General features: G+C 34.6%; 2 protein-coding genes across 10 annotated transcripts in view; one reads left to right on the forward strand and one right to left on the reverse strand.

The window, feature by feature from the left end:
* The window catches only part of LOC124364989 (rho guanine nucleotide exchange factor 11-like), a 770,637-nt gene that overhangs the window by 637,587 nt on the left and 108,159 nt on the right, over nt 1-24,891 (forward strand). The gene's annotated exons all lie outside the window — the stretch shown is intronic.
* LOC124364990 (probable ATP-dependent RNA helicase DHX35) overlaps nt 1-24,891 on the reverse strand; it is a 31,358-nt gene that overhangs the window by 4,899 nt on the left and 1,568 nt on the right. The window contains exons 3-11 of the mRNA XM_046820862.1: nt 24,396-24,578; nt 21,784-21,924; nt 18,724-18,880; nt 8,886-9,047; nt 6,991-7,137; nt 5,766-5,907; nt 4,619-4,905; nt 2,881-3,005; nt 609-807 (exon numbers count right to left, since the gene is read on the reverse strand). Coding sequence (XP_046676818.1) covers nt 609-807; nt 2,881-3,005; nt 4,619-4,905; nt 5,766-5,907; nt 6,991-7,137; nt 8,886-9,047; nt 18,724-18,880; nt 21,784-21,924; nt 24,396-24,578 — 1,543 coding nt within the window. The remainder of the gene's footprint in view (nt 1-608; nt 808-2,880; nt 3,006-4,618; nt 4,906-5,765; nt 5,908-6,990; nt 7,138-8,885; nt 9,048-18,723; nt 18,881-21,783; nt 21,925-24,395; nt 24,579-24,891) is intronic.

The following is a 24,891-nucleotide window of genomic DNA, read 5'->3' on the forward strand; positions in this document are numbered from 1 at the left end:
ATTGTTCACTAAGATACAATGTATTAAGTCAAGTAGAAAAGCCCTAAACTTAATACATTTCTACTTGTTCAGAACAACCTAAGATGCAGAGTACAATGTTAAAACATCGTAAAGCAAAACATGATTTCAATGAGAAGTAAAAGTGGAAATATCAATACCTGACCTGAAAATGTGGGACTTTATACTGTATATAACAGACATTTAAACTCTTTGTAGGGGCACAGTATCTTAAACCACTAGTACTGTTTCATTTTTCAAGAACTATGTAAGTCTTATCCAATGCTCTAAATATTACATATTAGACCAAATACATTGATGAAATTGAGAGCAAAAAACCTTTTTAATGTATATTACAAGCATGTTTACCACAGATAAACATAAAAAAAAATTAAATTAAATTATTATTTAAATTTATTATTATTAAATTTTTTATTATTATTTTTAAATTTATTAAATTTAGAAATTATTCAAAAAAGTACAACACAAATATTTACAAAGTCAGACATTGCGATACTGACTCTATCTGAAGATTGAAAAGTTAAAATTAAAAAGGTTAAAAATAGTAAGAGTTTCCTCGTAATAACAAACTACTTGTCACTTTCACCCACCATTAGAAGATACGGCAGGAACACCAAGCTTTTCCAGCAGGCTCAACATGTGTGTCCGTATCTCGGAGACTCTCTTCATGGCCTTGTGGTTGATGAAGTGTTTGTGACACCAGGCCCGGCTGGAGCTTTCCTGTCGCGCTACACTACTCCTATACGCTGTGTACACGTTCAGCATCGTAAGCAGGTCACCCTCTGCTACCTGCAAGGCACATCAATGGACAATAACTACTGGAACATTGACATAACAATGTTTAAAACAACACAATGCTAAATCTTACACAGTTTCTACGTTATCTATTATTATAAACTTCTGCAAAATCTCTCATTTTAAATTACTTACGTTTCAAAATATCTTTCAGGATTATAAAAATATGTACTGTTTTATCATAATCAACTTTTATTCAAAAGCAGTGATAATAAACTCAGGGAATACTAAAGAGGCTTTGATAAAAATATATTGTATTTTCAAAAGGGTAATCATCTAAATGGCTATGAGAGTAAACTGGTTTATAGTTTAGTACTGTTCATACAAACAAATGTCAGAACAACCACTGATACAGTCAGCTCTCAGTTTGAACAAATTAGCTTCATTTATACTCCTTTTTTAATATTTTCTGCATTAAACCTGACTAAACTAAAACTATACACAGCCTGTAGACATATTCCAACTTTGAAGTAAATAGTTTCTGAAACCATTACAATATTTAAGAGATATGAAATAGAGTAGCTGTTTTCTTTCTGTATGCATCATAAACATTTCAATCTAAGCTGTCACTAAAGCAATACAGAGTCTAATATTATGACAATATAATTTTAATTTATATTACAAATTAATTCTACAAGAGCATGTGATCAAGACACTGACAAAGAGAGGGAGAACAAGAACAATTTTCTATAGATTATTATATATGAAAGGATTTTTTATTACAGATTGAAACATACACGTTGTTGAGAATAGAGTACTACATTAAATTATTTACAATATAATATTCTGCAAAAAGCACTGCTGAAATTATTTATATGAGGGCTACTGAGGGGAAAAAACCTCATCAATTGTTGTGGATACACAAAACGATTAAGAAAAAAAAACATTAAAAAGCCATGCCACATAAGAAGTAAACTCTGACTGAGAGAAATACAACAAGACACCCCAATCAACATAAATTTCAGGGCAAAGAAAAAATCAAAAGCCATACGGGATATTATAAAGAGTAAAAAAGTACCAAATAGAGGTGAAAAAGGACAACAGAAGATTCAGCTGGTTATACACCAGAAGGAAGGCTCAACATCTCACAGGAAATTGTTGAACAATTATTTCTGCATCATCACTGAACATACATTTAGAGCAGCTGTATACGCAATACCTCAAGCCTTGTCAAGACCATGCCAGGAGATGTTACTTGGACTCACACACCTACAAGCACCTCAAATTCAATGAAATAATTGCCAGGTAGAAAAGCAGTAAAAACTACAATAATTTTAACAGATTGTATTGATCTTAGAATAGAGTGAACATCACTGCTTGTTCAAGAAGACCAGAGGTAAAGTATACTTGTAAGCCAATAAATTCAAAATGTCTTCATACTAAAAATTGTGTACCACAAGATTCAGTATTAGGTCCAGTGATGTATATTCTTTTCACACGACTTTCCTAAGTACATCAGGGTCTGTAACACTGCAGCTTACACTTATGCCACCCTCTTACTTTGCTAAGGTAATACAGCTGAAGAAGAAAACACAAATGCTTACATATTTTTAAGTACAACATACGACTAGTGTACTAAAAACTCAATGAAAATAAATCAGTTTCATTCTTGATAGAAGACATGCAAAAACTTCAGTTCTACCTGATGTCACTCAAGAGGAAAAGAGTAAAATCTCCTCGGGCTTACTCTTGATACCAAACTGATTCCAAATATTGTTGAACTGGTACAAAGCTAAATTATGCTATGTGATAAGATTACCACAGTTGTAGAAAAGTAGCATACCATGTACTCATGGAGATTTATCTTTGATACAGGATAGCACTCTGAGGAGTCACCCCACAATCATAAGCCTAAATAGACTGCACACTATCAACAAAGAAGCGATAAGGTCATTGAATTGAATAGGCAAAAATTGCAGTGAGCTTTCAAACAGTTCAAAATCAAGATTTTTTTATCCCTATCCACAGAAGAGATACTTTTGGTTAACAGCCTTTCCTGAGACTACAGAAACAGACATAACACAACACTCAAAGAATTCTTGTTCCAAGAACGGTTCGGTAGATTACCTCAAACTTGCGTCTCTCCACACGAGCTTTAACTGCCGCGGCACCACCACCTGGCTTGGTGAACACACTCTGCACCTGCAACAGGGACAGGATACTGGCCATCTCCTCGGAACATCCAAATTCTCCTGTCAATCATGAGATATTGTCAATATAGAAAATTGGCTAATTCTATAAGACTACCCAAGTAATTAATGAATAAGTCTGAATAAAAATTACTAGAGGTACTTCAATTAAAAATATAATAAGGGAGACAGACTGATTATTTTTTTCACATACCCATGATAGCCCAGTGTGGCCATATGGAGACAGTAGGTAGTAAAAGCATTATTGTCATTGAATGTGACTCACATTATAACATGCATTGTTAAAGTTTAAACTAGCAAGTTAATCAGTTATATAAAACGAGAACAGCCCATTGTAGTTAAATGGGAAGACAAACAGTAATATTAATGTAGAGCGGTAATTGTCTAACCAAGGTTATTACAGATTAATTACTGTACCGTATTAATATTGATTAATGTGTAATTTAAATGCTTTTTCAGGAGATGTAAAACAGTTACGCAAAATACTAAATTAAAACATGTTAATGTTAATCAGATTAAATACATTAAAATGTCTACATGATTTTAAAGTAAAACTGTCAATTGAGAATAAAACAGAATAGTCCTTGGTAGAATTCTCATGGTATGTGATAATTTTAAGTCCATTTATCCATTGTAAAAAGTCCCAGTAGTTACAATCTATTTGTCACAATTAGAAAAATTTTATAAATGATTTTATACTTCTAAATTAAATTATATTCTCTTAAGCACTTTACAATAACTCTTTAACGTCGGTCACATCATTATAATGTTCCTTTTTATTCTGTTATCTACCATAATATTGCGCAAGAAGCATTTCCATGACAACCGCATGACGCGTAGGTAATTCTGACATTTTCTACTATATGTCAGCAGTTCCTTGGTTCTCTGTCATGAGTGTTGTGAGCACTTTGATGAGTTTGCTGTTGTCGCACAGGAGAGAGAGCTACCGAGTGTTGTTGTTGTTGTTGTTGTATCTCACTCGTCCTGGAGTATTTTATGGTTTTATTTCTAGTGTTTATTGTTCCATGGAAATATCCGATGTTGTAAATAGATGATTGACTTTGTTTGCGTAATGATGGCACGGATAGTGAAAATGACTTAGTGGAAAATGAATAAAAAAAAACAAACATTGGAAAAAGATACCAAGAATAACTTTTTTACATAAAAAAGTATATTTATATATACTCTACAAACCTGTCCCTAAAAACGGCAAAAATATTCAGCAGAACATCATAATTTTAGGTACAATATTAAAACCGTGACTGGGTTAACATAAATAATACTATTGTATTAAATTTTGTATTTATATTTTTGAAATAATACATTTATAAGCAATTTTTTGCTTTTATGAAAAATAAAGAAAATAACTGAAAAATACTATTTCCTACAGTAAACTTATTTTTTTTTGTTCTTATAGTAAACTTACAACAAACCAAACATTTTTTAAAAATCAGCAAAATATGAGATAATGTTGTACCAAATTAAATTATTGTTACAGTGTGTACATATATCTTCTATTACAATACACTGATTATTTATTTATTCTGCTTGTTTTCCCCCTATTTTAGCTGTGCCTTTTTCAGTATACGCTTAAAAAAATAAGCACAATTTGAATGAATGATTCTGCCTGTGTAACTACCCGACATCTTACCTACCAGAGACAAGAAGAGCCTTGCTGTGCAGTGGAGGGAGAGGGAACTCTGCCATGTGCAGACCGAGGGGCGAGGTGAGAGCCCCGCTGTTATCTATCGCACCGAGACCGTGCAGCAGTTCTAAAGCAGAGGCGAGGTGGCGGGCTGGTGGCGGCGAGGGGAATGCGAACCTCAGAACGTTGTCTATACCGAGTGCCTTCAGCTGCAACACTGCCCCTGACAGTTCCATTCGCTGCATCTCGGGAGGCGTCGCGTTGTGTAGAGTGGTGTAGTCTTTCTCACAGTAAAGTCTGCCATATTGAAAAACTCAGTTAAAAAAATAGAAACTCTCACAAAACAGAAAAAAAGACTTACATGAGCAGCTGGGGATTATTTACAGTACACTTCAACACTATCTGTGAGCCAAGGGTAGAGACATTGCTTGCTTAGTTAAGCATGTGTGTGTGTGTGTGTGTATATATATATATATATATATATATATATATATATATATATATATATAAAGGCCAACATATCAATATTAAAGTACTATATTTCGCATTACGCTTCTTCAGGTAAAAACTAACAACATAACGAAACATAAAAATAGCCAAAAACATAAATGTAAACAGATAAAAAGATATATATATATATATATATTTACTGTGGTGTGTCTAGCTGTGCAACACTCAAAAACAACTCATTTGTAAAACTAATTTTGTAAATAATGTATTTATTTGGTGTAATTTTAGGTTTCTTTCCTCAGCTTACCAAGAGTAGAGTTGTTTTATCTGATTAATTTTCGATGTTGTTTGCTTAGTAATCTTTTATATCTGTTTTTTAATTAAATCTTGTAACTATGAAACTTCCATACACTCATAAATACTCCTGTATAGTCCCATTAATAAATCACACAATTAATACTACTTTATCGAGAGTTAAACAACTGTCCTTGATCGTATAAGTCTCATGTATCAGGATTTTGGCAGCAAGTTCGGCATAATTTCAAAACTATCTAGTTACACAGTTTTTAATGTTACTTTTAAAATCTAGCTTCAAATATCCAAGGTCCAAATAAACTGAATTTTATACCACTTTTCATTACCAAATTGCTACTGAATACACACATTGTAATAATGAAACATCCTTACAAGCTGCAGTGGATACTGACCTGTAAACCTTACCCGGCCTGACTCTACCTGCACGTCCAGCCCTCTGCTCTGCAGAGGCTTTGGAAACCGGCACCAACACCAAACTGTCACTGGACGTGCTCACGTTGTACCATTGCATTTTGACAAACCCACAGTCCACCACTGGAACAAGTTCACCACAAAATCCATGTAGAAAACACTTAATTGTTTGATTAATGTGACGTACTCTTAATGTCAATATCTTTCTGATAATTACTAAGCAGATTTTCCTTCTTAGTGACTTCAATACTATTTGGTTTATAATGTATTCATTATATAATGTTTACATGCTTTCAGGACAATATACTCTTACCTAATAGTAATCTACACAAAATATTTTGAACATTTAAAATGGATTTCTTAGAAAGGCAAAGCTAGACCTATTCTTTCTTGGACTGAGAATTCCCAAGGAGGGTGCAGTATGCAGTGAAGTAAGATGAACACATGAACACATATGATATAATAATAAATGAAGTTTATATAACTTAAAATAATCATAGTAAAAATATTACCTAAAACAATAATTGTATTAATTAAGATACAAATACAATACAAACAAGTAATTTATTGTTGTTGAAATAGCATATTATAAGAGTATAATAACATATCTGAACAAACTACAGATGTAAGTAGATTATTTTGTATACATTTAATAAAATCTAACTCAAAAAGTGTAGGGAAACTATTAATTTCTTATTACCATAAGGACAATATACTAAAACCAAATATAAAAAAAGAAAATTGTGATAAAAATATTGTTAAATCACAGTAAAAAATATAGAAAAATTGTTCAATATCACATGTTATATGAACATTTTGAGCAAAATCAATGCTATAGTTCATGTGCTGTTGTGGTGATGTACATTTATTATCGTGCATGTTTGAGTTATATATTTTAAATATCTTAATACATTTGTGTGTGTATGTGTTGAGCAATTTTAATTGATTAAGAAAAGGACTTCATTTCCACAGCAGCAAAAGTCCGCAGATGAGCTGATACGAAAAAGCATACTTTTTGCAAGCTCATACTTGTCTGATAAGAAAAAGCATTTGAAAAAAGTAACAACAATATAACATAATTAACCATTAAGCTGTTTGAAAGGGGCAAGTACCTAACTTTAGTAACATTAATTGAAAAAATAATGTTATTTCTGAGGGAATGAAACTTGCTTTTAGAACAGTTTCAGATTCAGGTTTAACACTGACCATAGACAATGCCGGGGATGGTGACTGAGGTCTCTGCTATATTGGTGGCGACCACAACCTTGCGCTGACCTTTAGGAGTACTCTGGAACACTCGGAGCTGGTCTGCATTAGGCAATGAACCGTACATCGGCAATGCCACCAACTCTACTGAACATAAACAAGTGTTTAAAGTTATACAATAAAAATAAATGTCATAAGTTACAGTAGGTACATTTATATCAACTTGGTACAGCAAAACCAGTAAAAAATTTAAAAAAGTCTTAATAGTAATAAGGAATGGTACTTCTTAACACATGGAATGAATAATGTATTCTCGAAATTTAAACCACCTAAACATAGACTGCTTTCACCTTTATTTGAAAATTAAAAATAAAATAATGTTTATTATTTTTACATAAAAAAAATCTTTGTAACGCCTAAGAAAAATTAAGCCATAAAAATTTCTCAGCAGTTCCATGAACTGTCACTTAGCCTAAAAGGGTTAATTAGTGTCAACAAATGTATTACTTAAAATTATATTTAGTACCTACTTTGTTATACTTTTAGATTAATAGGTCTATTGATTGTAAAACTGAATGGTCACAGAGAAATTAGACATAATCTTAATTTTTCAGACTTTAGTATAGGAAAATTGTAAATTTGTATGCTGTAATTATTGCAAGCCAAAATTATGAACAAAAATTGTATACAGGTATTTTTTGGAAAAATCAAATTTAGAGCACTTTTGAAATTGAAAGTGAAGAAATGATTCCTTTTGTAAACAGTTAACCCAGTGCAGATCGTATTGTTTTGGCACGCAGGCACCAGAGGGCACGAATTAATTTACGGTCAGCGGCCACACGAATAGCAATGGTGCGCCACATCGTATTGCTCGCTATTGTATACTAGAACATTCAGCTGTGAAGGTATTCGTTCAGATGGAACATGGGCCTACTGGGGTATCCGTGATGTAGGAACAATAACACGCGAGCAAGGTTCCGGGGTGGCAGGGATGATGTCTGAATCATAGTCTAAATAAAGCGGCTCAAACGAAGCGATTACAACATCCGGGCCATTGTCTAGACTAAACCCGTCAATATGTGCGTCTGCGTCGTTTATTTCTGTGTCACTAACCACAAAAGTATTACAATAACAACTGAGGAAAACACCCAATCAGAAGTGCTAAAAAGCAGAGAGTAAACTCATATGAATGATTTTTCAACTTCGACATACAACTGCGATCTGTAGGATATTTATAAAACTTTTGAAAACTCTAAACGTAGACAGTTGTTAAACACTCTTAGTTGACAAGTGAAGACGATCGCCCGATCTATCAGACATTAATAGAACTATTTGAAGGGAAACTTAAAAGCAGACCGCTTTTGCGACCTGAGCTCGTCATCGGCCGTTAGGCCCGGCCGCTGCGTGACGAGCCCAGCTCATCAGTGATCGATCCGCAATGGGTTAAATACTAGCTGCATGGATTTTGTAGTCCAAACATAAAAAGTGAACAGCAAATGGTGTTCTCACTTTTATTGTTAGTACTACAGTAGATAAATATTATTGTGTAATCTATATACTTTAAAAAAATTGTTACTATTTTAGGGTATTTTGCAAAATATTTGTTCATAATTAGACACTTTCCAACCCATTCTCAAGGATAAAAAGAATGAGTCCACAGTTTTGTATTTTTTTTATTTTCATTAACATTAAAGCTATTCCTTTATCACCCAACTCTACATTCTCTACTCTACCTGGCAGCCAAAGGCCCCCATAACTTTTCCTCAATGATCCAAATGTTCCAGTGTCCACTTTTATTGCGTTTTGAATATTATACATATTCATACACTTCCACAACTAACCTGTACATTAAGTTTGGAAAGACAACAGTACTTTCAAAATCCATAGTTACTCACAGTCCCTGCGAGGGTTGGAAGAAGCGTGGTCTCTCAACAGGCTCACTGTCCGATCAACTTCCTCTTGACCTGTCAAGAAGCACAATACATCCCCAGGTGGTTCATACTTATGTATTTTGACAGCTGTATCCACTGTGCTAGTCACATAGTCTGGCACTGGATCTGCAAGAATAACAAGAATAAAATAGAATATATATTTATTATTGCACATATTCTTGGATAAAAGAGCAAAGGTCATAAATTTGTATATATCACTATTTCAGTTTGTGTCAGTATTTGTCAAAATATGTGAAGCCAGGTTCTCATGGAAATTATGAAGGTCTTTTCTGGCAATCCTGTTTGGGATTCGGGTAGAATGCGGAAGAACATTGCTTCTTGATATAAAGTTTATTCTCAAATAGACTTAGATGATTTTTATGTAGGAAGTAGTAGCATCTGTGTCAAGGTGTGATTATCACCAGTCCTTGCTTGCCCTGTTTTATTGTAAAGATGATTGTCTATTGAATGCAGTCTTATAACAGTTAGGATTCAGGAATTCTTATAACAGGATTCTTATAGCAGATAAGTCCTTGAAGGCTGCTCGGCATGTGTCCAATGGTCCTTGTCCTTTCAGAGCTCTAATTACCCTCTTTTGTGTAACAAGCACCCTTTGAATATTTGAGATGTTCATGTTGGGAGCTCTTAACATGCCACAGTTGAGAGGTATCAGTTGTTTATTGCTCCTGGCTTGTGCAACCGTATCATTAAATTGGTTGTGCTCACTTATGCATTGACGGATTTCGTTGGAAAAAGTACCGTTGGAATTGTTAAAAAAATTCCAAAATAATTAGTACCTTGTTAAATTTTTAAAACCTATGTAAAACAGCTGATCCCTATCAAAAGACATAATGTTTGCTGTTCCCGGCTCGTGCAAGCCTATCTTTACAATTGTAATGCTTGCTTATGAATTGACGGATTTCATAGAATCAAGTACCGTTTTAAAATTATAATGAAATTGTTCAAATAGTTATTAAACTTTAAAAATTTGTAACAGAAGCCATTTTGGTAATTTTAAAGAAATTTCACAATTATTTTTTCAAATGTTCCTCTTATTCATTTGAACCTATGTGCCAAATTTTATTTCTTTACGTTAATTAGTTTTAGAGATATTAATTATAAAAAATACAAAATGGCGGCTAGCTAAATAGCATATTTCTTTACCTATGTTTATATGACATTTTTTGGTTTGAAATGATGAGTACTATTACCCATAAAAGTGTGTGACACCCTTTGTGAACACCCTGTATAAGAAGTGATGTTAAACAGAGGTGCTGTAGTACCGGAGGAAGTAAATTATATAGACAACCACATCAAATTAGTTACTTCACATTAACTGCTCATAACTAGCAGATCCAACTAGACAAAAGATATTCATCTTAGAATAGAAAATATTTTACTGCGTTGACAATATACTGTATATTACATTGTATTGCAATAGTCAATAATACCAATTTTTTACAGTATTTATCTTAAAAACTAAATCCATTCACTCGACTTTCTATACAGTTGCACGCAGGCATACATTCATACACATACAAAGAAATAAAATTCATAATTCGTGGGATCAACCCCCAGAATTGCAATACCGCCACGAATATCAATCCCAAGTGTGCTCCATGAACTCGCCAACTGAGTAAAAAGCACAAGACACCAGGTAGTGTTTTAATTGGGTTTTACATTTTTTTTTGGATTTGTTTCCAAATTTAGTGTTTCAGGGAGATTGTTAATGAATTTGATCCCAGCTTGAGAAGGGAGGCGTTCAAATGCTGCTGTTCTATGCTGTCAGGCTCGAAAGCGCTCCCGAGCTCTTGTCTCGTATCTATGTATATCACTGCCCTGTGTCAATATACACTGAAATCGACAGTAAAATGAAGTCTCTAAAATATACAAGCTGGGTAGAGTTAGCAAGTTGAGCTCCCTGAAGGCTATTTGACATGACTCTCTGTTGTCCAATTTTACTTTTCAAAGAGCTTTTTCTTTTGCAGTCTGAATACTCTTTCCAAGTTTGATAAGGCACAACTGCCCCACAGAGAAATTCCGTACGACATGTATGGAAATATTAATCCATAGTAAGCCATCATTAAGACATCAGACGTAAAAAACTTTGATAAATTTCTAAGGACAAAAATTCCAGTTGCCAATTTAGCGCATACACTTTCAATGTGAACATTCCAGGTTAACTCTTTATCTAGGTGTATTCCTAGAAATTTAGCAGAATCAGTTTCTTCCAGAACAATGTTATCCATCATTACTGTTGGGGTTTCATAAGTATTCAACCCACGTAAACAGAAGTTGATGTAATTTGTCTTTTCATGATTAGTTTTGAGATTATTTACCAGAAAATTTTGAATGCAGGAATTAAGATCAATGAAGGTTTGAATCTCCAAAGAAGTCAGAGAATCAGCCCGGAAACAGAGAGTCGTGTCATCTGCGTATTGAATGATTTTCCCATATAAAGCTGACGCATGGATGTTATTCACATAAATCAAGAAAAAGACACAACCCAAGATTGATCCCTGCGGGACTCTTTAGTATATTCTAATACTACTTGATACTGCATTCTGGACCTGAACACATTGACTTCTGCTGCTCAAGTATGAGTGGAGCCACTGGTGTGCTGTCCCCCGTACTTGTGTAGCAATATACCATGATTAAGGGTGCGCTCTACCACAGGCCAGAAATCGCAGTACGACGTTTCAAAAATCCGCTTGGAGCGCTGGCAAAATCGGTTGTAGGGAGGCAATGAGTAGTTGCTGTGGAAGGGATCGGAACTTACCAAGCGCCTCCGACATTTGCCGAGAGAGGGGACCCGAGTATCGGGACTATGGAGCATCTCAGCTATTTGCCGAAAGAAAATGCGTTCGGCTCGTAACAACGCACTCGCGCCACGTAGTGTGGAGATCGGCTAAATCAGTATGAAACTGTAACCGGTACTTTTCCTACCGTTACTCGTTGGTACAACATACTTTTATTATTATGCAATATAAACGTTTTAGTAAAATATATTTAATTTTTGTTAATTTAAATTCGGTCTACTGAAATATTTGAAAAACGAACAGAAACCGTAAATCATTCCAGTTATATCGTCAGGTCATAGTGTCTCTACCGATCTGGAATACGTGGAAAAAACTGGGCAAGGCAGGAATTGTTATGAAAACCATAGAAAATTTAAATAATTGTAATGTTATCAACAAACCTAACATAATTTTATTAATTCTTTGATACATAATGTAAACACCACACATTTTTATTGTAAATATAATCATTCTTTCATGTTTTTTAGAATTATCAGATCACATAAGATTTTTTAAGACTATACTAACCATGCTGCCAGCAACAGTATATTAAAAAATTACCTATTTTATGAGCTCAGTTCATATATTTACGACTTAATACACATAGCTACATGTCACTCTCTGTGCGTCTGCCAAATTAGAATGTAATTATAACTTTGTAACAACAATAAACTTTACAGAATTGAACAATAGTAACATAACAAAATTCAGCAACAAAAAAAACAAAGTCACAACAAAGGACATTAAAATTACAATCAAGCAAAATATCACAAGACCAACATGAGAGAAATTACAGCTTTTACTTAGCAAATTGTATAGGATAGAATCAAGAATCAAGATCTTTATTAGTCTTTAAACACAGTACACATGCAATTGACTTCGTCAAACTACTTATTAGTAATAATTACAGTTATTTTTATACAACCACTCTAAAGTTTAAAATATTAACAAAATAAAAGATTTAACAAGGATAATAAATTAATAAATAATTAACAACAAGAACATTACAAATAACAACAAATAACAATAACAAGAGAATAAAAACAACGAAAGAATGAAACGTGTCTAAAAACTTGAAACGTGATAAAAATTTACCTGAGTATATTACACTGAGTATATTACAGGGTGAGTGGCTCTTGGGTGTGACAACATTTTTTGGGTTATAATGCAATGTAAATGTGATACAATGGTGGTTATAAAAAATGTCTAACTCCAAACATTAGGTCTAAAATTAATTATTTTCAGTTTTTCTAAAAAACCTGTGTGTTTTTGTACGTAAATCTGTCATGCAGTTCAATGCGCATTTTCATCACAAAACCCGTAAATAAAGTGCATATCAGCGTATTCTCCAGTAGTGAACTCCATGGCAGCCTACACTTGACTAAATTGAGCAGAAAAATAGTTTATTGGAGATAGAAGTAATTCATGCGGACACTGGTCTTACAAAACTAGATAAGGAATGAATGAACGTACAATACTGTATAAAGTGATAAGATCAGGAATTAAAAAACATTGATAAAGGATGTGACCATTAATCTGTAACTAGCATCCACAAAATTATTTTTAAACTGCTTTACTTTTTTGTAATCTTCAATTCCTTGTTTTATGAGGCATTTTATAAAACATAAAAAATTAAGTACAGTTGTTATTAAATTGTTTTAATCTTTTTGTAGTTTGCGTGTTTTTAATATTCAAACCGATAAAAGTAGATAACAGAATACTTAACTATGGTCGTATGGCATACCATTAAAGCCTATTAAATGGCAAAAATTTTTAATATGACTTGACACATTCTTGTGTACAGGGTGTGGTAAAAAGATGGGGTTCAATGATATTTTAGTTTTTCTTTAAACTTAGCAACTGTGCCATTTGAATCGACCTGAAGCTTAATTTTCTTTTCTTACCGTTTGAACCGATAACTTTTTCAAATTGAAAATTTAACCGAAAATCTAAAAATGATGCAGTTTGCTCACATACTTTGCTGAGAAATATCAGATTTACGTACAAAAAACGCGCGGGGTTTTTTTTTTAAAAAAACTGAAAATAATTATTTCAGACCTAATTTTTGGAGTTAGACTTTTTTATAACCACCATTGTATCACATTTACACTGCATTATAACCCAAAAATTTTGTCATACCAAGAGCCACTCACCCTGTATACTGGATTAGATGCAAAATGAATTAAATGTCTCTAACATCTTTCTTCAAATTTTGGAAACAACTCATTTTAGTTTATAAAAATACAATTTCTATTACCCTCATTACGCAAAAATAATTAATGTTGCATTGAAATTAATAACACATACGGACCTATCTGTTATATTTAATTGTGTAGTTTGTTTTTTTACCACTAGTCTCCATGACTGTAAGGGATAATATAGGTATACATGTGAATTAAATGAATTACTATCAGTTGCTCTCAGTGGCGTAGCGAAGGGGGGGGAGGGGTCCGGACCCCTGGACATATTAAGACATATTAAAAAATAAAGCATAGAGCAGGAGAAAAAAGGAGGAGTTATCATTACTCTTGTCTACAAAGATTAAATTGATTGATTAAATTGACCGCTGTTAAAAATAAAATTGTCCTTTCGTTTAAATCATAAAGTATCAAACGAGTAAAAGTATAAATCGCAAAGTAACCTGAACCGTAACACGGCGAACAGTTTAAATTAGCGACCACTTCGTTCAAATTCGTCTTGGGGACGTAAAATGACAGCTTAGAAATTAAGTTACGACGTTGATTTTAGGTGTCATTAAACTGTAGACGTGTATATAATTATCGAAAAAAAATATAGAAAATCACTTTCGGTCGGAAAATAACACTTGAAAAACTCTACTGATTACAACTTCAACTAATTTGGACTTCAGTGTTTTTGAGGTAAACGTGGTGTTTTCAATTGAGTTAGGACGACGATTTTTGTTATCATTAAACTGTACACTGCACCTATATAATTATCGACAAAAAATCACTTTCTGTTGGTAAATACCGAAGAAAAGCTTTCTAATAGATTAAAGTTTTGACGATTTTGGATTTCAATAGTTTGAGTGGTTGAGGTAAATAAAAGTGGTACTTAGAATTATGTTAGGGAAAAACGTTGATTTTATGTATTAATTCTACGCCGACTAATACATATATATTTATCGAGAAAAAACATTAAAATCACTTCCGGTTGGAAAATTACGGAGGAAAAGCTCTACTGATTCAGACTTTGACGATTTTGGATTTCACTGGTTGAGTCGTTGAGGTAAAAGTGGTACTTAGAATTATGATAGAACATTGATTTTGGATATCAATTGAACGCCGACTGATACCTATATAATTATCGAAGAAAAATTGAAAAAAATTCCTTCCGGTCAGATAATACACCGAAAAACTCTACTGATAAGAAGTTCCGACTACTTTGGATTTCATTGACTGAGGTATTATTTCATTTTCCTTAGTATATTCCGATCGGAAGTGATTATTTTTGTTTTTTTACTCGATAATTATATACTGTATTTATTAGTCGGCGTAGAATTATTACATAAAATTAAATGTCCTAACAAAATTATAAGTACCACTTTTACCTCAAACCACTCAACTAGTGAAATCCAAAATCGTCAAAACTTGTACTAAACAAAATACCTCATAATGAGGTATGTCACTCATATTTTGAAAATATTGACATTATTCAATAATTTATTGCTCCCCAGGAGGTAGAGGTAGTAGTTGTTAAACGTTATGAATTTTATTGTTACGGAAAGAGTTCGCCAACACTATTTCGGTGATATGAAGATGTATATGAGAGCTTCCACACGACACGATCATTCATTAGCATGGGCGCGCAACTGTGGCGCGTAAGTAGTGTTTCGTCCATGGCCGTTGGAAAGACCCGGCGCACGCGCGGGGTAGATATTATAAAATCAACAAATTGAAGGAACACCAACACTGAAAGGCCACACGTTATAACCTAGCGAAAGCGGGTGAGGGGAAATATCCAGCAGGTAGTGGTGGGAGAGTTGCCTACAGTTTCCGGCTGTAGCCGCCACGTGCGCCACCTGACAGAGCGTTGAATAGCGCTTGCAGACCTTTTCATGTCTGCCTTATTGTACCTTAACTTCAGAACTTTTTAATAAAACCGTTTGCAGTTTTACTCTTACTATATTCCAATCTACGAATGTCTGTATTTTATTCTTTACTAAAAAATTCACGTTTTTATTTTATGAAATGTTGAAAATACCCTTTTTTTAAAAACTTTCCACCTGATGCGCAGCTTAAGTTGAATCGAAATTGAAATTTCAAAAACTAATGCACGTATACAAATATTTAGTTACTTAAATAACATCAATATGTTTGTAATAGCACAAAAAATGAGCCTACAATGAGGCAGATTCAAAACCCTTGCATCAGCGTTCACCAGAGTGGTAGAGCGCAGCCTTAACAGAATCAAATTCTTTTGAGAGATCAAGAAAGACAATGAGCGTTCTTTGATGTGTCTCAAAGCCTTCCACAATAAAATCTATAAGTTGTGTGATTGCTCCAAAAATTGATTTTCCTGGTCTGAAACCAAATCGTTGATCAGACAAAATTTTGTGTTTGTTAAGAAAATTAAAGAAGTCGGTTCAGGAACAGTTTTTCAAAACTTTTGCTAAAAATGGGTAAAATTGAAATTGGTCAATAGTTATCCACTATCTTTGGATCGATGTTTGAAAACAGACTTTGCCAATTGGAGTGCGGATGGGAATGTGCCAGTTTCGAAAGAAACATTCATGATTTTTGTCAATGGGCTTAATATGTGCTGATAACATTGTTTTATAAGCCACATTGATATGCCATTTATGTCATTGGAAGTTTTAGCTGAAAAACTTCTTACAATACATACCCACTTCATCCTCACACACAGGGGCCAGAACCATCATAGATGAAGCCATACCCTCCATGGGTATGTGTGGTGACTGTATCCAGTTCCAATTCACAGTCACCATCAAGAGAACTAGCCACTGAGGGGAAGAATTTATTAAATTCCAAAGCTATTGCATTTGGATTGCGGTTAATTTTATCCTATCACCATCAAGTTGAATGGATTTTGAAGATGCTTTATATGCTGAATTTTTTATAATATTCCAGGCTGTCTTAGAAAAGTTTGATGGCGGTTTTAGTTTATTGTTTATTTTGTATGATTTTGCAGCAGTTATTACTTTTTTATAAATTCTTTTGTAATTTCTATAGAAGGATTTGAATATTATATAATCATTAGTGTTCCTGAATATTTCATTTTAGGATTTTAGTTTATTTCTAGAAATTAGAATTCCAGGTGTTATCCAAGAATTCTTCTGAACTTTACCTTTTGTTTTTATTTTCATAAGGGGACAGCAAAAAGTTTAGTGGAACATGAAACAACTGTTGAAGGAGTCGAATATTGTGTCTGCAGAAATAAAAGAATCTAAAAAATTCCAATTTTCATTTGCCAGACATTTATTTAAAAGATTTATATTATGTGAGTGGACATTGTTCTCCTTAAAACAATATTGTGGGATTCTTGGCTCACTGAACATCCACGGATCACCACCTCCTGTGCGTAATGGTCGGATATAGCAGTATTCAGCACTGACACAGAACTATTGAGTACATTTGTTATGACATTATCAATGGCAGTACTCGATGTCGCTGTCACACGAGTCGGCGAGTTCACAGACCAGCTAAGACTAAAAGATTTGAGCAAATCTCTAAGCTGTTGAGTTTGCTTATCATTCATATTTACAACATTAATATTGATATCCCCCATTATAACAAAATATTTATAATTATTGAGGAGATAGTTTAAAAGCCGCTCAAGCCTCACGAAAAAAAAAACCAAATTGGCCATTTGGTGATCTGTACAAACCAAACCACGGCAATTCTCCCAAGAGAACTCAAGCAGACTTTAGCCATATCAAAATCTAATTTAATACCTACATTAAACTTCAGTGGCTCAGACTTGATTCAATCTCGAACTAAAATTGCTACTCCACCTCCCTTATAAAACTGACGCTGAAAGGATTGGGCCAGATCAAAGTTAATAATTTTGAAAAAATGTATTGTTTCATTTGTAAATCCGTATTCTGAAACTATGAAGATGTCTGGTTTTAGTTCCTCACATAGAAGAGGAAGTACATCTAACTTATTTTTTGCAGTTTGAGCATTTTGGTGGACTATGCTGTACGTAGAATGTGTTAACAAAGTTTTATGTCTGTGTTATACTTTTTGGAAGAGGTTTAAGTTTTTAAATTTAAGATCTTGATTTCTCATTCACTTATAGCGTTAACTAATCAGTCAGAGACCCTAGCAGTTCTAGTGATCAGCTAAATAAAATTGATCCCTAACAATTTTTAATCCATTCATTCTTCATTCTTCTTAGCATGTGGATGGAATGTCACAAAGCACTACTCTCTGTACATATGGGACAGTTACACAAATCGAGCAACCCAAACCCATAAAAGCACGCATGAGCAAATCTCGCATCAAATCAACGCTGATTGTATTCTTTGACATCTAAGGAAACGCCCATTTTGAGTTTGTACTGCAAGGACAAACTATCAACACAGCCTTTTACCTGGAGATGCTCAAGAGAATGAAACGCAGCATGCTCCAGGCCTGAAATAAAAAAAAGTCTTCAAGCTACAACACAACATTGTCCCCAGCCCACACGGTCTTCGTCGTTACCTGACCCAGAAAACAAGACCCCCATGGTGCCCCGGCCTCCTTACAGCTCTGACTTGGCTCTGTGACTTTTTTGTTCCCCCAACTGAAGAGAAAGCTCTGGGAGTCAGTGGAGAACATCCAAGCTAACGTTACAAGGTTCCTGAGAAGCAATCCAGTCGAGGAGTTCCAGGGAGCTTTCCAGGCGTGGCAGAATCATCTCCGCAGGTGTATTGATGCAGAAGGAGACTATTTTGAAGAGTTTTAACCATTTGTGATGAATAAATCTATTTTTCTTAGAAGATGTGCATTACTTTCATAATGCACCCTGTAGAACATATTTACCTTTCAGGAAATGGACCTGTACTGGATGTAGTTTGCCTTCAACACTCATTATAACAGCTGATTTCTTATCTTTCTCTGTGCTCTGGTTGAAGAAGTTACATAGATGTTCTGCATCCATTGTTGCTGATGTAACAATTAGTCGCAACTTCTTCTGTTTCTGGATCAATACATTAATTTGATTAGTATATTTTATTTAACCTGATTCAACTGTTATTACATAACTTACATTCAATCTGGGATATATTTTTATCAGGTGAAAACTATGCTAACATTTCCTAAAACTCTATCATGGATTAAAGTCTTTGTGTAACTACCTGTTATTATGTTCACACCATCTTTGACTTTCAGAGTATTTTCACAGAGAATCTAAAATAATTTCTCTTTTATTTTGTGACAGAAATAAGCAACATTGTCACTAACCATATGCATGAGTAATGCCACAGTGACTAATCAATGTCACCAATTATTTGAAGCCACTCTGTTTATAAATCTGTGACTTTCATATTTTGACACATCATGTAAGGCTGTAATGTTTGGAAAAAACATGTATCCAATTCACAAATATAAAGAGATCAAACTTAAAACACAGCTATGACAGATGCAAGCAGTCAAGCACTGTGGATTAGAGGACTACAATGCACCAAACATTTCTGTTCTAGATATTTGTGCCTATAATCAATAATTGGCTTTTAAATGTTTTGCATTGCCTTCAGATAGTAATTTACATAATAATGGAATCACTCCATCAAGATAACACTGGTAGAGGTATAATTTGATAACTAACTGTAATGACATTAATTACGAGGTCTGTCCAAAAAGTATCCGACCGCCGACCAGTAGGCAGCCGCGGCGTAACCGACCGGCTCGAACTGGTTAATGGAGGGGAGGGGCGAGCCTACTCCTTCCCATATTAGGCATTGAATACGATCCGGTCACTCAGTGAGTCACAGCGCTCAGTTCCATACAGTACTGCCGTGTGTGTGTGCGTCGCATTTCAATATGACTGAACGTGTTGAGCAGTGCATTTGCATTAAATTTTGCCAAAAACTTGGCCATTCAGCATCAGAGACAATTACTATGATACGGAAAGTTTATGGTGACGTGTCTATGGGCGATAAACAAATAAAAGAGTGGTTTAGGCGGTTTAAAAATGGCTACATATCAGTGGAGATTGATGACCGATCTGGCAGGCCTTCAGTTGAAGGCCAGAAACACTGGAAATGTTGAACGTGTTCGTGCAGCAATTAATGAAAACCGTCTATTGACTGTCCGAGAGCTGGAAGAAGATTTAGGAATACCAAAATCGTCAGTTTGTAACATTTTACAAGAAGATTTAAAAATGAACCATGTTTCGGCAAAATTTGTTCCTCAGCTCCTGACAGAAGACCAAAAGAACTGTCGACTTGAAATCGCACAGGACAATCTGGATTTGATAAAAAGTGACCCAGGGCTATTTAAAAAAGTTATTACTGGTGACTGTGAGTCATGGGTTTATGGATACGACCCTGAAACAAAGGCTCAATCTTCACAGTGGAAAACTCGCGAAGAGCAACGGCCGAAAAAAGCAAGACAAAGTCAAAGCAATGTCAAGACAATGCTGACAGTTTTTTTTTACCAGGACAGCGTTGTTCATCACGAATATGCTCCAAGAGGCTAGACAGTGAATAAGGAATATTATCTTGAGGTCCTAAGGCGGCTACGAGATGCAGTGCGAAGGAAACCACCTGAACTGTGGACAAGCCGTGACTGGATGATCCTGCACCACGACAACGCGCCAGCTCATTCCTCAAATCTTATTCAGTGTTTTTTGGTCAAACACGATATAAACCAACTACGACAGCCTCCCTACAGTCCTGACATAGCTCCTTGTGACATCTGGCTATTTCCGAAATTAAAAATTCCTTTGAAAGGAAGAAGATTTGACGATGTTAAACAAATAAAACAAAATGCGACGAAGGACCTGTTAGCCATTCCGCAAAATGAATTTAAGGAGTGTTTCCGGAAGTAAGAGGAGCGATGAAATAAGGTAGTGGCTTGTGGAGGGGAGTACTTTGAAGGGGACCAGATTGCCGTTGCCGCCGAGTCAGTTCATGCCAGACGTCAAGGTCGGATACTTTTTGAACACATCTCGTATATCAAACAATGACTGACAGTTATGAAGTAAATAAACACAAGGAAGGTTGTGGTTCAGCTCACAACTTGTTCACAAGATTGTACTCAAGAACTCTGAATTACGACAACACAATGTAAGGATGGGACTAACAAAGACCAACACTTCTTGACTAGAGGAGAGTCAACCTTGGATTAACCGGCATCAAACACAGCTTGTAAATATGTTGTTGTTACACCACACATCATCGATCACACAACACACTGTCACATCAGATGTTATCAGTATGCTCTGTGAATAATTTGGTAAATTATCGATTTTTATTAATACTTTCTCGATACACAGCTCATAAAATTCTAAAGGATGAAGTTAATCAGTTTCAGATTTATTAAACTAATAATTTTTAGCTTTCATAAGTTCTGTGAGAAAATTTTTCTTTAATTCTCCAATGAGATTCTCATTTTTTTTTTTGTGCATTAAATTTACAGCTTATTCCTGGTTTTCATGGTCCGGTCACCACCTTGTAGTTTATTAATTAGTACCAAAAGTAATTTTATGCGTATGAAAGATAAATCAGCTGAACACAGAGGGACCATATCTGAAAGATATGTGGTGCCTTCCTCAGCAAACTTGTACAAATCCTCTTATTAATAGCATATATATATATATATATATATATATATATATATATATATATATATAGAGAACTACAGTCCAGGGGTGGACCATTTCAATTCATAAAAATAGCATCATTTAAAATTCAATTTTACTTTTATCTCTTGGAAAAGCATTTACACTATGCACAATGACCACTTTCTCACACTTTCCAAGAAACTGTAACAATCAAAGAGAGAGAAACCCGTGGCAGAAAGAGTTAACCCAGTCTTAATAAGATAGAAGAGAGTATTGGACTTATAATCTCTTTATTTATTTGTATCACAATCACTAACCCTGAGGATTTTCTTGAGAAGCCCCATGAGGATGTCAGTGAAGAGAGTCCTCTCATGAACTTCATCCAGCATGATGACAGAGTAGCTGCGTAGCAGGGGGTCTGCCATCATCTCTCTCATGAGGATCCCCTCAGTCATGTACTACAAAACACATACTCAAATGAATTTGATTCACATTGATCCTCTATGAAATATTGATTTAAATTACCTGCACCTGACAGGTATCCGAGAGAATAATATTCAATAGTATAAAATTCTCAGGGGTAGTAAAATTTACTTGGGAAGCCGGACAAAATATGTAGAAAAAAGTTACATGAATGATATTGTTTAACGCAACTTTTACAATCTAAGTATGTCTCAGCAAGGATCTAATCCTATCACAATAGAGTATCATATAGATAGTATATGAATAATAAAAACTGGATAATAAGATTAGACAAACCATTATGTACAGATAATATGGAGTACCTTAAGAGTCTATCTTCAACCTATTTATTCTTTTAGTACTACACAAGAGAATTTCACAAACTCAATGAAATAATGTTGTACTTAATTATATTTACAAATCAATGTTGCTACAAAGGAAGCTATTGAAGTACTATTTTTGAAAAATCGTCAAAATTAGATAAGTTTATTTACATATCTTAAAAAGTATTTTTAATATTAGCATTACACTCATTCATCCGTAACAAGCAAGTTAAGCAACTTGAAACTGGTGCCTATTTTGGATTTTGCATGTGTAGGAGCACTACGAGCTCAAATGAATGATATATAAACGCAGATCTGAGGAGCCTATTTAAATAAAAATCTTCTTGTCTTCTGGGGTGCAGTGAAAAATCCCAACTTCCGGCTATGCTTTACTATTCGTGTTTTTATTATTTTAACTCTCTATTCCAAAAAAACTGTTACGGATTACACATTATTGTAAATGTTATTAAATTCTCTATAATATGGTGGTATTTGATACATTATCAAGTCTATAAAGTAAAGTAAATTTAAATAATAACTCATTTGTGAGAAAAAATTATGAGATCTATAAATAAGGTCCAGTAGCTTTTTGTTGCATATCCTTTAGTAAGCTCGCAAAATGCTCTCAATGGCAAAATATTTGTCGTAAACTGCCAATCTATATATCTAATATATAAACAGCGCATGTGTAACTCACTCACGTATACAAATTCTAAGGTACTTCTAGAAGTGCTAGAAATACAAAATTTGGCACGTAGTTGGATTTTGCCATGAAACCACCGGGAAAAATCTGAAAACAAGAATCTTTTATTTTAAACCCCTCAAAATAATTTGTGAGATTTTGTACTTTTCACCCTTGCAGGCTTTCCTTTGAAGCCTAGCGGGCGAACCATTAGAGTTAGCTTGAATCTAAGGAAAAATCGTTAGTCAGGAATGAAGTGAACTACAAAAGAGGTCCAATGACTTTTCTCTAAGTTATATCTTTATGTATTAACCCTCGGTAACATTTACCCCCCACCCCGAAATTTCCTGGTATGACCAAATAATTTCCTGAGTAAATTAAACCCCCTGATGTCTTAACCCCGGAATTTCCTGGGATGAATAGTTAAACTCCTGAGCAAATTATACTCCCTTAACATTTTAAAATTCTAACTTAGAATCAGTTTTTATTATCATTACACTAAACAATTCACAATAACTGACCAGTGCAAACTTTTCTTCCATGCTGTGTTTTGGCTAAACCGAAACTCGGAAGCTAAAATCCGAGATCAGAATCGAAAGATAAAATTAAATTTCCGACTAGAAAGTTCCAGTCACTTTTTCTCGTATCTCTAATGGTTAAGCTACAAAACGCCCTCAAAGTCCAATGTTTGGTTGAATCTGGAATGAATCAATAAAATAGTTCTACTTAAAACTTCCAGATCCCTAATCTAATGCTCGGACTTAACCTGTCTCTGAATTCCCCTTATCCCCGCATTTAGCCAACCCCCCCAATTAGGGGCCTGGGGGCGTAGCCCCCAGCGAGCTGAAGGCGAGTAATTCTATAAAATAGCAAAAGAAGTTGGAAGAAATTTTGATGAAAAACAGTTAAATCACTGTTAATGAACAATAAAATATTTCATATATCACTCCTAGATAACCTCACTATGCATTAAAACATGCAATGAAAAAGGATAACAGTACTGTCAATATGATCATTTCCATTAGCAATTCCAACAAGTAGCCATATAATGGCAGACAGCAGTTGGTGGTGTTCACTCGTTAGTGCTAGGCTCCCCGTCGAGGTCATTAGAGGCATATGGCTGGGAGATGGTTAATAATAAAACTGAATTTTATAATTAGATCCAATGTGTATATCCAATGGGCTGAAATAAATTTAAGTGAGCCAAACCTTTCATTTTAAATATTTTGAAACTCATGTCTATTTCACTATAATTTACATAGCATAAAACGGAAATTGTACAGAAACCAATACCAAAGAGTAAAAACAAAATTAAAATTATTCTCCACAAATGTACAGTATTATTGTAATAAAACTAGACATATTAATAGATTATTATAAAACTTGTAAGTCATGTTTTAAGATCTAATAAGTTATTCTCTTCACAGAATTATCTAATACCAAAAAGACTTAACTAAAATACCTTTATCTTGGTGACACCATGCTGACAGCAGTTGTCGAAGCGGATGCTGTACCCCACAGTTTGACCCAGCATCGTACCATTCTCATCTGCGACTCTAGTGGCAAGAGTAGTGGCTGCTACCCGTCTCGGTTCCGTCACACCCACCATCTTCTCTCCCTCGCACCAACCAGCTTCAACCAGGTACTGAGACAATAACAAATAGCGTAATTTTAGTGGCAAGCGTAGTAGCTGCCGTACATCTTGATTTAATCACACCAGCCATCTTCTCTCTCTCGCACCAACCAGCTTCAACCAGGTACTGAGACAATAACAAATAGCGTAATTTTAGTGGCAAGCGTAGTAGCTGCCGTACATCTTGATTTAATCACACCAGCCATCTTCTCTCCCTCGCACCAACCAGCTTTAACCAGGTACTGAGACAATAACAAACAGCGTAACTTTAGTGGCAAGCGTAGTGGCTGCCACACGTCTCGGTTTCGTCACACCCATCATCTTA

Source organism: Homalodisca vitripennis, chromosome 6 (genome assembly GCF_021130785.1).
Source record: "Homalodisca vitripennis isolate AUS2020 chromosome 6, UT_GWSS_2.1, whole genome shotgun sequence".
NCBI lineage: Eukaryota > Metazoa > Arthropoda > Insecta > Hemiptera > Cicadellidae > Homalodisca > Homalodisca vitripennis.